Raw genomic sequence first — 16,886 nt, 5'->3', positions numbered from 1 at the left:
AATTTTGATGATTTTTCACTACCCCCGGACAATATATCCTCCACACCCTATGTACGGACATTTTCTGGAAGAGCCCATTTATTGGAAAAAAATTACAATTATACTTATGATAAAAAGAAATTTCTTACTTAAATAAAGTTTCGTCTTTTAAATTTTTTGAAAAATGACGTTACTCATTTGATATGAAAATGCACAAAAATACTCAGAAAATAGTGAAATTTAGAACATTTTATCAAAAAGGTCGAAAAGAACCAGGTATCAGGTTTAACAACTTTTTCACACTTCTCAGACAATTTTAGCAAAATCTACTTTCCCAAAATATTTAACACCCCCTTCTCACACACCCGGTATAACCAATTGGAGTGAAAAAAAAAACGGATCAAAACTCGATCGGGATTGATATTCCCATACTTTTTATGGCTCGTTACTTGAATTCCATTGTTTCCGAGCCAGAAAATTCAGTGCGGATTTAATTATCTGGACAAATATTAGAGTATAATTTTTCGCTGGGGACGATGTTTTGCCAACTTTTCCAGTGGCGTGTCCAAGTGGGTCTGTGAGAAGGGGTTGTTATTTAGCCTGCTTTAAATATAAATCCTATAAAAATTGTGAATTCGCATTTAAAGATGTATTTACGGAGACAAAAAAAACATAGATCTATGTACAGGAAATTTCATGTGGACATTTACAAAAAGAGCCATAAGGAGAAGCCAATTCAATATGTTGTTTTACGGGCCACGCTACCAAAAAAAGAGGGTCGGTCAGTGAAAAAAATAAAATAAAAGTAGAGTTTCACCTATAAAATCTCCTAAAAAGGCGGCAAAAACTACTATATTTTGACAAAAATACAATATAGAAAATAAAAGGACACAAAAAGCTCGAATTCATGGATAAAATGAAAAATTGAACATAGAATTCTCGAAACCTTGGAAAACTGAGTAATAAAAATGTACTATTAAAATAAATTTCATTTTTATTTCAATTTTTGGAATTTCTGGTCGGGCCCGTAAAACAACTAATCAAATTGGTCTCACCTAATAAGATTAGGAAATATATTTTGTTCAAGAAAATAGGAAAAAATGGATTTGGACCAATATTCAGTTAGCTTTGTAGAGCATCATCATCACGATTGGTCGAAACTGAACTGAATTTATACCGAATGCGTGTAGACCATAGGCTGCAAATCTTTCCTCTCGGTCGGTAGTCTATCCGCGGTCTGCAGGCAGATCGTAACAAATGGAGTAGAATTTGCGTACCTTTTATGAGTCTATTCACGGTCTGTAGACAGGGGATCAGTCTTCCCATGGACTCATATCAGCATCAATAGCAATACAATTGTAAGCAGCATAGCGTAATTTTTCTTCAGCGTTTGTCGCACTGCAAAGAAAGAAAAGTTTAAAGTCAATTTATATATGTACCGTAAGGGAAGAAATTTTGGGGTAAAGAAAATTTGGAGGATTTCCAAATTAAGTTCCCGTCAAAATTTATTTTTTTCTGCCATCCACCAAATTAAATTCCCACTAAATTTAAGTTTTCTCATTTTTTGTTCAATTTTTCACTATTACTATTAACATTTTCACCCTAATTTCAAACCTTTAAACTCGTAGTCCACAAAATTCCTTGTTTATACGCTTTACATTATTCAGATTCTTGCGGTAAATGTTATTTCAAAACCACACGGGCCACGAAACTTATGCAGGAAAAAAGTGACTTCAAATCTTACATAAGAGATTCGACGCAAGCCTTCGATACCTTAGTTGCTGCAAAACTCCACTAAGAACAAGTGATACTTTTATGGACCTACCTGGTTATGCATTTAACACATATATAATTGATATCTACGTGAGCGTGACCATTAAACAATCATTCAGAACACAAATAGTGACGATCTATTAAAATTAGTCGTTTGTTTCTTATAAAAAAACGTTTAGAAACCAAAATTTCATGCTCTTGAAATATTCTTTCATATTCAAGACTTCGTGAGGAAAAACAAGCATCTATCTCATCAAAAAATTGAGTAATTAGTCTAAGAACATTGCTGTATGCTTATTAATAGTGATTCTTATAGATAAAGATGCGTTTTTTGAGCAGAATTACAAAAATCTGCTTGAGCCATCTTTTACCTATTTTCATACAAAAAATCAGAAAAAAACAATGATCCAATATTTCACAAACCGTTTTTAGCCGTTTTTTGGCCCAAATTTGCCCAAAAACATTTTTTTCTCGAAAATCGGGCTCCGTCACATTCGAGGGTTTATATTTATGCATCTTTGTGCAAAAAAAAATCATAAAGAATGAAAGAGCCAATCTCGAGAAAAGCTAATACCTAAGTAATTGATAATGGGCTTATAAAAAATATCGAATTTGGCCAGTTTTTCTATAAAAACACGCCAAGCAACCAAAATTTCATGTCTTAACACACATATTCTTAAAAAGAAAGCCCTCAATAGCAAAAAAAACATCTATCTCATAAAAAAATTGAGTAATTTGACTAAGAACACTGATGTATGCTTATTAATAGTGATTCTTATAGATAAACATGCGTTTTTTGAGCCAACAAAGTTTTTTTGCAAAAATCTGCTTGAGCCATCTTTTACCTATAATGGTACCCTAATTTCATGCAAAACATTAGAAAAAATTAATGATCCAATTTTTCACAAAGTCCAAAAAAACCGTTTTTCAGCCGTTTTTTGGCCCAAATTTGCCCAAAAACATTTTTTTTCGAAAATCGGGCTCCGTCACATTTTGGCTATCACCATTTTGCACCTTTGTACCAAAAATCAAAAGATTCCTATGATTCAATCCTGAGAAAAGTTGGTAACAGACGAACGGACGGACGAACGAACGAACGAACACAGGTTAATTTATAGGACCTCCACCGGGGTAGGTCCAACAAATTGAGACCAAACCAAGCCTGTGACTTAAAATTATAAGAAGCAAGGAACCTATGTAAATTAGAATAGCCAAGTCTAAACCATACTGGTTCATATAAAAAATATTTTGAAAAGCAAAACAAACTCACCTGGTATAAGTGGGAAGGAAAAGAGTGTGCGAACAAGTGGCTGATTCCGGCAAAGAGTTCGCTGGAGTTGTTCTGAAAAAGAAAAAAAATTATTAAAATCACTTTATGGTTTGATGACTTCCCTCTCAAAGTTGCTACGCCTCGTTTTGAAAACTTGGACTGAGTTTCTCATACAATCTTACTTAAAGGATATCATTTTTTGTTGAGCTATATGCTGATGAAGTCACGAAAGATGACGAAAATTTCTACCTAAGCAGTCGCTTCATTTTTTATGTTTTACAAATTTGCTGCTTCAACATTTTACGGTTTCCAATCTTACTTGTATATCCAAGAACTGAGTCGTTTTAATCAAACATAATAGCTATGCACGTTTTTTATAAGAACAGCCAAAAATTTTCAAGCTGTTCTTAACATGTTCTTATGTTCCCCAGTTTGTGAGTATTTTTGTCCATTTTCCCAAGAAATCAGGTGTTTCCACAAAGCCTTAAAAAGTTCTTAACTTGTTCTATTTCGATCATCAAAGCCTTATATGTTCTTACATAGTTTGTCCTAATAAAATAGCGTGTAGCTATGTACACAAACAATAGTCGGGTGTGCTTACGACTTTATTTGCAGTTACTTACAGTTTACTCCTTGTTATGTACAGGGGTGTTGGTAACCGTCTTCTTCCGGTTACAAACCTTAAGAAACGACTGCGGTCCTCTGAACAAAAAAAAACGAAAAGAATATTTAACATTTTTTGAGATGATGATTTTTTTCGACACACTCTATGACAAAATGGCTTTATGAATTTTTCTAACTTCCTATCAAAAAGACATTTACTCTGGTAAAAATATCGACGTCAAAAACTATTTGTCGGTAAAAAGTGGCGAAACTATTGGCCCGTGTTAAAAGATTTTGCCGGCAATTATTTTCACCGACAAATTTTCTCCTGATAGGGTAGACTTGAATAAATAACACTGCATAATATTTGACATTCAGGTCCAATCCTATATACGAAGGAATGAATTTGACCTCAAAAATCAAGCTAGGCGGGCTAAAGGGGTGTCGATTTAACCCTATCAAAACCAGTTGGGCTTATTTTATCCTAGGCATTGAGTAGACAATGATATATTTGACACGAAAAATTAATTGTGCTTAAAATGGGTCAATATTTATGGCACCTTATTATCACAGAGATGTCACCATGCTCAAAATTGTGAAATAATTTTCAAAAGATCTCAGATTGATTATTTTTTAGAACTATTAATATTAGTTTCTCAGCGGAACAGAAAAAGCCCCTGACGCAATATGACTAGTGTAAACTCACCGTTTGTGAATTTTTCGATAGCGTGCCATAAATATTTGATAGTTGTGTCATTTTCATCCTCAAAATCTTCGTAATGTGCTGAAGAAGAAAATAGTACAAATTCATTTTTATAAGAATATCCAAAATATTTGAAACCTATGGGTGTTCTTAGCTTTAAGCCTAAGAATGTTCTTAGAATGTTCTTAGTTTCACCATTTTGTGAGTATTTATCTGCAATCTTCTAAGGAATTGCGTGTTTTAGAGTCAGTGAGACTGAAAATGTTCCTAATGATCTTATAAATTTTGTTCTTTAAAAAAACGCGTAGTGGTTAAGAGAAAACAAATTACATAAGAACATAAGACCATTGACAAAATTGTAAGAACAGGTTAATAACGTGTTAAGGCTTTTCAGATTCCAAAACACCCAATTTCTAAGGAAATCGCACTAAACTAAAGTATTCATAAAATGGTAAGAATAAGAACATTTTGAGAACATTAAGTTTAAAAGTAAAAAAGTCCGAATCCGAATGCTTTAAAAAATCTTGTTGTTCTTATAAAGAAACGACGAAGAGTCTGGTATAACACCCGTGTATTATTTACCTGATTTCTTGAGAGCTTCAACCGTGATTTCAGGCTCACCGCAAACACGATGTTCAAGCTCTTGCCACGTCATCAACGTCAGAACAGCTTTCGGTACGACTTTCTCTAGACCGCATCGCATGGCGTTGACCTAAAAACAAGAACAGCTTGTAAATAGACTACGCTAGTTTTACAATGGGGAAAGTTTTTCCAAGATTCAAAAGCACAACACTCGAACAATAATTATCCCCTCGGCGTTCGAATCGTGGAGACTCTTAGTGGTGATGGTACTCAAATGTTAGAATGGAGGTCATAATTGATCCAGATCGGGTTGTGCTACCATTAGGGTATCATTTATATGAAAGCGCCGGTTAATAAACATTAGTCCAGGGTCAGTAGGTCAATGATAATTCAGTGGCCAAAGCAAGGTTTTTCGTCTGAGACGGAAAATGGTTTACAACAAATTAGCATATGTTTGAAATTTTGGTGAATTATGGAGAATTTTGAGACGGAAAAAAACCTCTTCACTTTGCTGAAACGCTGAGAAAAACTTTCAACACTGGTCCAGGGCTTTACTACAGGTCAGCTATGACTATTAGCGGACGTTTGGTTTCATACATTAGTCCAGGATTTCAGTACAGTTCATTGATAATTACCAACGATTATTTGGTTACATACCTGCTCGTTGAACTCGTTCAACCGTTTAGTGACAGCCAATGATAAGAACTCTTTGATGTCTTCGAATTTGACGTACTCCGTTTCTCCTTTCTCCTTCAGCCCTACCACGCGTCCGTTCGATAATGTCTGAATTGAGAAGGAAAAAATAACAATACACCCAGCTGGCACACAACATTACCGAGTTTATGTATTTGCACTTTTGAGGACGGTAGAGTGACTGAAGCGATTTGGAAAAACCCGCAATTCCGCCCCGCAAAATCGAGGACGGTAAAAGTGCTGATTTACCGTCGTCCTCAGCTGGTCAGGATCTACTCAAATTAGAACCTTACCGTCTCCGTCGCTGAAAAACACACATACATAAACTCGCTTTTGTTTCATATTTAACGCTATATGGACGTTGTGAACGTTAGAAAAATGTTGAAACAACGCTGTGTGCCAGCAGGGTACATCATACTGATCATACCATCATCATAATCGTCACGAATGACGGCAAAGTTTGTCATTTATTTCATATATTACAGTCGCATATTTAAAAACTTTTCTATTCTGTTTCAAAACAAGAGCCGCTCTTTTGGTTAGATGGATACCTTGAAATAATCAAGTTTTAGATCAGTATGGAAATGTTAAATGTGCATGTGTATCGTTCTTCCCAGGACTCGTCAGTAGTGCGGCTCGGGTAAGCGAGCATAGACTGCTGTTGTCACCAGAGTTCTTAAAACACTAAGTGTTGAGCTTTGCATAATCGCTTGTGGTGAAGGGAGAAGCAGAGCTTGCTTACGTGTTCTTTTTAAAAAGACAATTACCGTGGTGTATGTCAGAATATTACCAAATGCTTCATTGAATTTTTCTTCTTCAGCTTTCAGCAAAGATTCGTGTAATTGTACCTGTAGAGACAAATAGAAAGCCACTAAGAGTCGACACTTTGTTTCAAAGTTTTTGAGGGAAGTGAAAACCAAACGATTTCTGTCCAAGCCACCTGGCCCGCTTGAAGGGTGGGTACCAAGTCTCACTGAGGGTCGAAAACTGTCAACTGTTTGCCACTTAAAAGATCGAAATCGGTTAAATTAGTCCCAAAATGGGTGTTCATACAAGATTTCGGAAAAAACAAAATTTTTATCAAAACCGTAGCACTAAAAACAAATTTTTTAGTCCAGGCAATATGGGGCATGAGGTAACATCTTGACGGTGAAAAAGGTTTGAAACTGGTTTTGGGTTCAAACACATCTATATTTTGAGAATCGCGATGGTTTTCAGGCTAACGGGGCAATAACTTTTCAGAGGGGGTGTTTCGAGGGTACGTGACAACCATTTTTGGAGCCGATTTGCCTGGGGTAGGGTACTGCATTTCAAGATATCTCATAAACTACAAATCAAAACCTATTAACACTTCGCAGGGTTTTAGATAAAGCATCAAAGATTGTGTATGAAAAATTTCAAGATGATAGCACGAATAATGTGTATTTTACAGACCCGAATATCAAAATTTTGTGAAAAATTCTAATTTGAAAAAAAAATTAAACTTTTTAATTTCACACAGGGCCAAATTCTTCCATGAAATAGATGTTAATGCCTTCATTGCTCGTAGTCGGTATGGTTGTAGCATTGTGGAAAGTTTTATGGATTTTAGACGACTATTTTTTTATTACAGTCCATTTATTTTGAAAAATTCGGTCAAACTGCCCCAAAATATAAAACTTTGTTTAACGTTTTTCATCATAGCTCAGCAAAAAGCCAAGTAAACCTCATTAAAATTTCACAGATGTTAGTTTTTAGGGCCAGGGACATTCAAGTGAAGTTTCGAGATGGTAGGATGAAAAATATGTATTTTGCAGACCAGAATATTTCGAATTTTTCATAAAAATTAAGATCTCTCTTTAGTTTTGACACCTCAAACGTTGTCTGAGACTCTTATTTTTAATCAATTGAAGCATTTTTAATGATAATCGACCGCCGGAGGCGGTTTCTTTCATAGTGGTACGCTAATCTCGTTTTGCCTCGGCTCATTACTTTGTCTACCATTTACTTTCGGTTTTTTTAACTAGATTGCCCAGGTGTTTCTCTTTTTTTCGCCTGAATGTCTTTTATTCGGAATTGAATAATCGAGATGAAAAATGACTATATTGTAATCTGTTTTCAATGAATAATCTAAAATGTACTGGAGATAATATGCAGGCGTTAATAATGTGCGCGCGCTCTTTTGCGAGCGTGATGCGTGATGGAAGGCGGTCGTTTCAGTGTGGTTTACATCCACACTGTGACCTAGTATTTATAACTATATATCAATTGAAGCATTTTTGTTGATAATATTTATAACTATATATACATTCTTAGTTTCGAAATCTGACTTAACAGTTGTTAAGTGCCTTTGGTATTTTACAGACCACTTTTCTGGCTGCTTTTGATTTAAATAAAATTGACTCGATTTGAAATATCTCACTTTTCATCAAGTCATGTAAATCAAAGTTGAAATGCTTTTAATGTTGTCGTGTGTCGAAAATGCGTTTCTGCTTATTTTGAATTAGATGAAATTGGAAAAATGTAATAAGTTGCAGACCAGAAAATATAAGGCATTTTCCAACAATAAAATTTTAAATAGTAAAATGATAATCGTAAGCCTACATTTGACTTCATCAAGCTTACCAAAAATACATATCCCGAGCAGTTGATGCTCGTCACCTAAAGCATTTTATATTTTTGGCAAGCAAATTTAGGCTAAAAGCGCTTGCTATCTCTAACACTCGTCGTCTCGAAACTTCGCTATCTCGATCTTAATCTTGATTCCTTGAGGTGTTTTTCACTGTTACAAAAAATACGCCAAAAATAATGTAAAAAACAAACAGTAGAGCGTATCCGGAAAAAAGGGGAACAGATTGGTACAAAAAGATCCTCAGGATCTGTTGCTTCAACGGATTTTTCTATTAGTGTTATGAATTTGAGGATTTGTTATTCTACTTTCCTCCGGACACACTGAAGGATAGATATGACCAATAATATCATTATTCACCCAATTTTGTAAATTTTCAGTAACCTTTTTTCGATTCAAAAGACCTACGGCGATCCTTTGTGCTTGTCTCGTTATGTCAATATTTCTACCGTGCACGTAAATCATCTAAAACATCCGCTATCTCTTTTAGCCTTAAGAAATACAATCTTAAGTTTAAACTTACGAAGAATAATGTTGCGCTATCAATATTGGTACTCGCTGTTATTTTTACAGGGAAACAAGAGACAACCGTTTTCTATGCAAGTTGAATGGTTTTAAAGAACCAAAATTGAATATCATTTTAGATTTGATCATTAGAAGATCCCTGTCTCAACGACCCATTGAATCTGTGGGAATAAGGTTAAGAAAAGTATCCAATGGGATTGACAATCTCTTGCTTTTAAGGGGGATTTTAAGACTTGGTGGCTATGGTTAGCTTAGTGGTTGTTAGCTCAGTTGGTTTGGTGTGTAGGGGCGAGTCATAGTACAGGTTAACGCCTTGACCGCTACTACCGAATTCTCCTCGTCGCTCGCCTGGGAAGATAAGAATGCGGTGAGAATCAAACGCATAACCTAGCGTAGACATGAGTTACTTTCTTCTTTAGATTTTTATGCTAAAAATTGAAAACCTTTTAAAAACCAGCATAAAAAAGGTTCCCAGATAAATCCCTCATATCAGATCGCCATTTCAACCCTCTAATCTAAAGTGACGTTGCGAATGTGATCTCTCGTACAACTTAGTGCATCAACCAGGGTCTGTTCGGAGATCTCATGCAGTATAAGGCCCCAAGTACAAATTTTACTGATCTTTCTGGGTTACGGATACCACCATACTCTCTTTAAGTTGATACAGGAAAATCTTCATTAGTAGTGTCTTAAAGATATCGACGAAAAACTTTATTACTTTAGAACTAGGAAAAGGTTTTAAAGCCTAGAAAGTAATGTCAAGCTTGTACAAATACGAGCTTAATAGTTATCAAGATTATTAAACTTAAAGGTTTTCTTTTTAAAATAAGAGTGATATCGTTTGCTTAGTCATCAATTTTAATTCACAAGCTTTCTCCCATTGGTTTGACACGTATGTGGAGCAAGATTGGTCAGAAAGAGGAATAGAAAAACATTTTTTGCTTATATCTGTAATGCGAGCTTGGTGTACTTTTAGTAAAATTTCAATAAAACCAAAAAATTTCTCAGTCCCTAGCCACAGCGTCTCATTTTACAGTCTTCTGTTTCCATGGTTTCAGTGTCACTTCAGTGTTTTGCGTTTATTAGCTTCTGTTTTCAATTAATTTTTTACGCATCTTAATTTTATGTTCAATGCGTGCGTTGTCATTATTTTTCTATTGTTTCATTATGTAATATTTTGTTCATTTTTTGTCAGTTTTTTATCAAAATCGAGACACTTTTTTCAAGGAGCGCACTTGTTCCTTACTAAGAGAGATGTGAGGTTCAAAGCAATAGAGAAGTTTTCCAGAGTCATGGAATTTAATTTTTAACTTCTATTTGACAAATCGTCATTTCTGTCATTTTTGGGCACTCAATACACAGCTATCATTTACTGGCTACCTGGTAGGTTTCCTTCTCGTTTCTCACTCGTTCATTCTTCCGTGTTTGTTCACCAGCCATCTGGGCTCAGGCATCGTGTCTCCCTAGGTTAAGATTAGGTTATGAAATTTTTGAAATGAATGTTTTTTTTTACAATTTTACGAAGAAATTTCTAGCCAATTTTTCCCCTCATTTTTGGTCAGTTTTTGTCAATCTTACAGTATGTGAGATTCGTCATTTTTTTCAATTTTTTGAGATTAAGATTTGTCAATTTTTCTCAATTTTTGGATGATCAACTTTTGTCACTTTTTTCAATTTTTTCTCAGACTAAAATTTGTCATTTTTCTTAATTTTCTTTGAGACTAAAACATTGCATTTTTTTCTTCCTTCAGTTTGAACATGTCATAAAAGTTACAAACGCGTCAGTCTCTGTGCCCTGCCCAACATTCAAACAGACGGTAATTCCGACAAGTCACGTGTCAATTATCGATCAATCATATCACTCATTCGTTAACTCGCTCACTCGTCGTCACGTGTTATGACGTCACATAATTGAATGAAATTACGTAATGTTCCACGCATCAACTACCGTACTCTTCACTTGACCGGTGTCGTCGAACCGAAATCACCGGACTCAACATCTGATCAACCCGTCACCATGTCAACACATGAGGAAACCAGCAAGTCATTGGAAATCGATATGAAGGTCATCATCGAACAAGTTCATGACGTCATCGATGAGAACCCCATCGAATCCTCAACCATCACAGATACAGACCTTACCGTCCAGAAGCTCGAGGAATTACGAGTCCAGCTCAGACGTAAGAACCATCAGCTAGGAGAATCCAATCTTCCTGTTCTACCAACGCTCAACCTTATTAAAGATTTCATCGTAAGATCGAGAGATCATAAGTTAAATTCTCGTCTTACTCAAGAAAAGGAAAAGCACGATCGACTTCGTCTCAATGATCAATTAGTAGCTTTCTCAATAATCAATATTGCTAGCCAGATATCGGAACTTCAAGATGTTTACATTGGCAACCCATCCAAAGCTTCCCTCGAACAGCTAATCGAATGGAAGACCAACCAACACAACCATCTCAAAAAGTTTGATAAAGTTGCTGTTGAGTACAAAGAACTCTTAAAATCTCCAGTACTCGATAAACAACGAGACGATGACGTTAAATGTATCAGTAAACATTTTGAAAAACTTACCACGCTCAAACAAATTTATACCAAATCACTTGAATCTGAAGTCAGCAATCGTGAACCAGACAAACTCAATATCTTCAACAAGCTGTCACTCAACATCAAGCTTCAACCATTTGCAGGGTATGAATCAAAAATCGACTTTTACACATTCAAGTCTAATTTCGAGAAAGTTAATCTTCACTCAACACCAAGTCGTTTGCTTCCAGACCTTCTAAAGAATAATTTTCTGGTCGACCCAACTCTAACCCTCGTCAAAAGTCTCGATGATATCGACCTGATATGGCGCCACCTAGAAGATGCTTTTGGTGACGCCAAAATTATGCTCCACAAAAAGTTGCAAGAGTTATCAAAGCTAGACAACGTCAAGTCCAACAATTCAGAGAAGTTGACAACCAGCCTTGGTAAGATCATCAACGTCATCAACGAAACTATGAGGCTTGCAAAGGATCACAAGGTGGAAGAACATCTATACTACGGAGATGGACTATCTACAATCTACAACCTTCTTGGTAATCAAAGGACAACCAAATTCCTCACATCCATCATCGACGATGACCTATCAGAAAAGCAGACTTGGTTGAAATTCATCACATTCCTCGAACGTGAAAAGAAGGTTCATCTACAAAAGTCACTCCTCCAAACTGCTAAGGATGCATCAAGTTCAAAGGATGATCAAAGAAAGTCGGGCAGCCCAGGATCAAACACAGGCTCCAACACAGGCTCCAACAGACGATCATCGTCCCACATCACGAGTCCAGAAACATCATGCACAATTTGCGACGACCCCACTGGTACCATTGGTCACATTCCATCATCTGGTCCAAACGGCACCAAAATCCTTCAATACTTCACATGCAGAAAGTTCGTCTTGGCTACACCTGCTCAACGTCTCAAGATCCTTCGTGAAAGAAACTACTGCATGCAATGTCTCTTCCCTGTGGTGCTGACGCTATAACTGGAAAGCACGCCGAAGGAAGATGCCAACGAGACTTCGTATGTCCACATCCATCTCGTCGAAGGTATGATGTTAAGAAACACTTCCTTGTTTGCGAGGAACACAAATCCGAGAACGATCGATTACTTGCAAAGTACGTTCAACGCTTCATACGTAATCCATCACTACCTGAATTTGCTCACAACCTCAGCTTGACACTTGAAGAATCAGAGTGCCACAAGATCCACAACCAAGACTGTAATGGCAGAGGAATCTACGCCTTACAACGCATCAACGTCGATGGTAAGAAGCTTCTCGTTTTCTTCGATTCCGGCTGCAGTGATTTCATCATCAGCAAATCTGCAGTCAAACTCCTTGGTGCCAGATGCTCACAAGAATCATCCAATCCTATCAGTCTTGGTGGTGTTGGCAACTGTTCAACTAAATCAACCCTTGGATCATATCGTGTCAAGTTACCTCTCTTCGACGGTGATGATGTCTTAAGGTCAGGTCCTTGCTTGGAAAGGATCACATCAACCATGCCAACCTATCCACTTGACGAAGTCTTCAAAGACATTCAGCGAAGCTACACAATATCAGGTGGTAACCAACCATTGCCCCAGCTACCCCCTTAATCGGTGGTGAAGTTCACGTTATGATTGGTGTAAGGTATCTTCGTTACCGTCCAAAATTGATCCATCAGCTATCAACAGGATTCACGTTGTATCAGTCAGTTTTCCAAGATTCATCAGGTCGTCGTGGTGTCGTTGGAGGTCCTCACAAAGTCTTCACTAATGTTCATCAATACCACCACGTTGCTATTCATCCAACCCTGAGGGAGGTCAAACCTCAACTTCCTCTTTTGGGATACCAACCAGATTCAACATCAGTATTCCTGTCAACTTCAATGAAAGTCTTCGAAGAGGTGGAAGGAGCAGGAAGTGAAATTGACTATCGATGTCCAAAGTGTCGAGGCTGCAAAGACTGTAAACATGATTCATCAAACGAAACTATTTCAATCAAAGAAGAAGTCGAACAAAGTCTCATCAATTCTTCAGTCAAGATCGACTTCGACCAATCCATCTCATCTGCTTCATTACCCTTCATTGCTGATCCAACAACTCGTCTCGCCAACAACAAAGATAAAGCAATGAAAGTTTACGTCCAGCAATTGAAGAAGCTCAATCAACCATCAAACCTCACTGACAAAGAAGATATCCTCCAATCTGAAGGGAAGCTTCAGAAACTTGGGTATGTTGAATTTGTTCGTAACCTACCTCAAGATGTTCAATCAAGACTTCACAATTCACCTATACACTACTTCATACCCTGGAGAGCCGTCTGGAAGGGAAACTCTCTAAGCACACCTGTCGCATCGTCTTCGACGCATCTCAATCAACATATTCTGGGTACAGACTAAACGATATCTTAGCCAAGGGTCGTAACAATCTCAATAGGCTACAAGAAATACTCATCCGTTGGTCAGTTTAACCAGTTGGGATGCATTCAGATGTAAAGAAAATGTACAATACGATCAAACTGGAAGAGAAAGATTGGTGCTACCAACGATACCTCTGGCATCCTGACCTCGACATTAACAAGCAACCAGATGAAAAAGTTATTAAGACGCTCATTTATGGCGTTCGATCGTCAGGCAACCAAGCGGAACACGCCCTTCGAAAGGTTGCTGAAGCTTCAAAGGAGGAGTTTCCTGAGGCAAACAATGTGGTTCAAAAGGATGTTTACGTCGACGATTGTCTCACAGGTGCACCTGATCACAAAGCAGCTCACAAACTTGCTGACCAGATAGAATTGTCACTCAATCGTGGTGGAATTGAATTGAAAGGTGTAGTATTTTCTGGAGAAGACCCTCCACCACAGCTCACCGAAGACGGAACGATGATCCACATAGCCGGTTTGAAGTGGTTCGTTAAAGCTGATCAAATTTCGCTCAACATCGGGGAGATGAACTTTGCTAAGAAGATACGTGGCAAAAAACCTTCAAAATTTTCAAATGTCATCCCAGAGAGACTTACCAGAAGACACTGCGCATCAAAGGTCGCCGAAGTATTTGATCTTACTGGGAAACTCACACCACTCATTGCTGGTATGAAGATTGATCTCCAGACACTCGTTCATTTGAAGCTGGATTGGGATGACAAGATTCCAGACAATCTTCGAGAGATTTGGCGACGTCCGATTTCGTCGAGCTGTCGTTCCAAAAGATGCTGTCAATTTGCAAATCAACACCCTAGATTTCGCTGATGCAAGCCAACACATGACGTGCACCGCGATCTATGCCAGATTTCTACGTAAAGATTCCACTTACTCTTGTCAATTAATCTTCGCCAGATCAAGAACTGTACCAAAGGTTATGTCGATGCCCAGAACTGAATTGTACGCCGCTCTTGTCAATACTCATTCAAGTGAAGTTGTCAAAAAATCATTGCAAAAGTTGCACCAATCGTCAACCAAATTTACAGACAGCCAGATTGTCCTTCATTGGCTCAACAACGATGAAAAACCTCTCAAGACCTGGATCAGAAATCGAGTAAACGAAATCAACAGATTCACCTCAAAGGATCAATGGTTCTATGTGAACACAAGCGACATGATTGCTGATCTGGGGACGAGGAAGGGAGTAACCATTCAAGACGTTTCAGACGATTCCACTTGGATCAATGGCTACGAATGGATGACTCGAGACGTCGGAGAATTTCCAACCAATACAGCCAAGGACCTTCGACTCAGCCAAAAGGAAATCGCAGAAGTTCAAAAAGAAAGACAATATCAGCTACATCACATCATCCAATTGCCAGATGCTGTCCAAGAAAGATATCAATATTCCAATTACGTAATTGACCCCAATCACAGAGATTTCAGCTCAGTCATTCGTATTCTTGGTTACGTAATTCGATTTATCAACATCTTGAGAACGAAGCAACGAGTTACTTCGACCAATCTTACAGATCTGGAAATCAAACAAGCAGAGACGTACTTCTTCAAAAAAGCCACTGCTGAGATTGTTCAGTTCGTTCCAACCAAAAAGTACGAACCCATAAGTGTCAACAAAGATGGTGTCTTGTACTCCAATGGTCGTATTCTGCCCTCAAACCAAATCACAATCGTTGGTAGATTCACTGAAACAATGCTGGATTTATCTACAACATCATTCTGTGTCCCACTCGTGGATCGTTATTCACCTATCGCCTTCAGCATCATATCAGATGTTCATTGGAACAGTCGTGTTTCAAAACATTCAGGAGTAGAAACCACCTTACGTGAAGTCAACAAAAAGGCTTATATCATCGACGGAAGAAATACTGTCAAGATCATCTTGAAGTGCTGTCAGAGATGCAAGTTACTCAAGAAACAATCAATTCAAGCTTCAATGGGTCCAATACCTCAATCAAGAATTACCGTAGCACCTGATTTCTACTTCACCCAGTTGGACCTGAGTGGACCTTATAAATGTTATTCAACACACAACAAAAGAGCCACTTTGAAAATTTGGCTTGTCGTCTATTGCTGTTGTGTCACATCTGCAACATGTATCAACGTTATGGATGACTATTCAACACCAGCATTTCTTCAATCGTTCATACGATTCGCATCACGTTATGGATTCCCAAAGAAAATCTTCTGTGACGAAGGTGGTCAACTCATAAAAGGTAACAAAGACATGCGTCTATCCTACAGCGACATCAAAGGAAAGCTATATCGAGATCGAGGAGTTGAAGCTGAAACTTGTCCAGTTGGTGCACACAACATGCATGGAAAAATCGAGAGGAAAATTCGGGAGACTAATTCATCTTTGGAAAAGAATCTTCAGAACGAAAGGCTATCGATCCTCCAATGGGAAACGCTCTGCTCGATGATAGCCAACTCGATCAACGATCGTCCAATCGCAATTGGTAACCTCACCGACATTGAGAATTTTGATCTTGTTACACCTAATAGTTTAATCCTTGGACGTAATAACGATCGCAGTCCAACGGGGGAATTTCTTACAACGACAAATGCATCCAAGTTGATCGATCAAAACTCAAGCATTTACAACTCATGGTTTGAGTCGTGGTTGATGAATCATGTTCCAAAATTGATGTTCCAAGAGAAATGGTTCAAACACGATAGAAACATCGAAGTTGGAGATATTGTCCTGTTCAAGAAAGTCGATTCAGTCTTGTCGAAGACATACACGTATAGAATGGTGATCAATGTTAAACCTGGTGATGATGGTAAAGTACGACGTGTCGCGGTGAAATATCAAAATGATAGTGAGAAGTCATTTCGTGAAACTTCAAGATCCGTTGGAGATTTGATTCTTATTCATTCACTAAATGATTGTGATCTAATGAAGGACATATATGAAATGTCCAAAACTGTCGATAATGATTTTACTTAACTGGAGAAATTTTGTTGGTCTTGGCTGGGAGTGTAATGCGAGCTTGGTGGCTCTGATGTACTTTTAGTAAAATTTCAATAAAACCAAAAAATTTCTCAGTCCCTAGCCACAGCGTCTCATTTTACAGTCTTCTGTTTCCATGGTTTCAGTGTCACTTCAGTGTTTTGCGTTTATTAGCTTCTGTTTTCAATTAATTTTTTACGCATCTTAATTTTATGTTCAATGCGTGCGTTGTCATTA

General features: G+C 37.5%; 1 protein-coding gene across 1 annotated transcript in view; it reads right to left on the bottom strand.

Annotated features, from left to right (window-relative positions):
• Window positions 1-613: 613 nt before the first annotated feature.
• Window positions 614-16,886, bottom strand: part of LOC136805587 (E3 ubiquitin-protein ligase HECTD3-like) — a 35,984-nt gene continuing 19,711 nt past the window's right edge. Inside the window, exons 17-23 of the mRNA XM_067062152.1 lie at window positions 6,371-6,451; window positions 5,568-5,693; window positions 4,911-5,040; window positions 4,332-4,409; window positions 3,646-3,724; window positions 3,023-3,094; window positions 614-1,377 (exon numbers count right to left, since the gene is read on the bottom strand). Of these exons, the coding sequence (XP_066918253.1) occupies window positions 1,293-1,377; window positions 3,023-3,094; window positions 3,646-3,724; window positions 4,332-4,409; window positions 4,911-5,040; window positions 5,568-5,693; window positions 6,371-6,451 (651 nt within the window). The 3' untranslated portion in view covers window positions 614-1,292. The remainder of the gene's footprint in view (window positions 1,378-3,022; window positions 3,095-3,645; window positions 3,725-4,331; window positions 4,410-4,910; window positions 5,041-5,567; window positions 5,694-6,370; window positions 6,452-16,886) is intronic.

This window comes from Clytia hemisphaerica, unplaced genomic scaffold (genome assembly GCF_902728285.1).
Source record: "Clytia hemisphaerica strain Z4C2 unplaced genomic scaffold, Clytia hemisphaerica genome assembly, whole genome shotgun sequence".
NCBI lineage: Eukaryota > Metazoa > Cnidaria > Hydrozoa > Leptothecata > Clytiidae > Clytia > Clytia hemisphaerica.
This window is presented reverse-complemented; position numbering and strand designations above follow the sequence as displayed.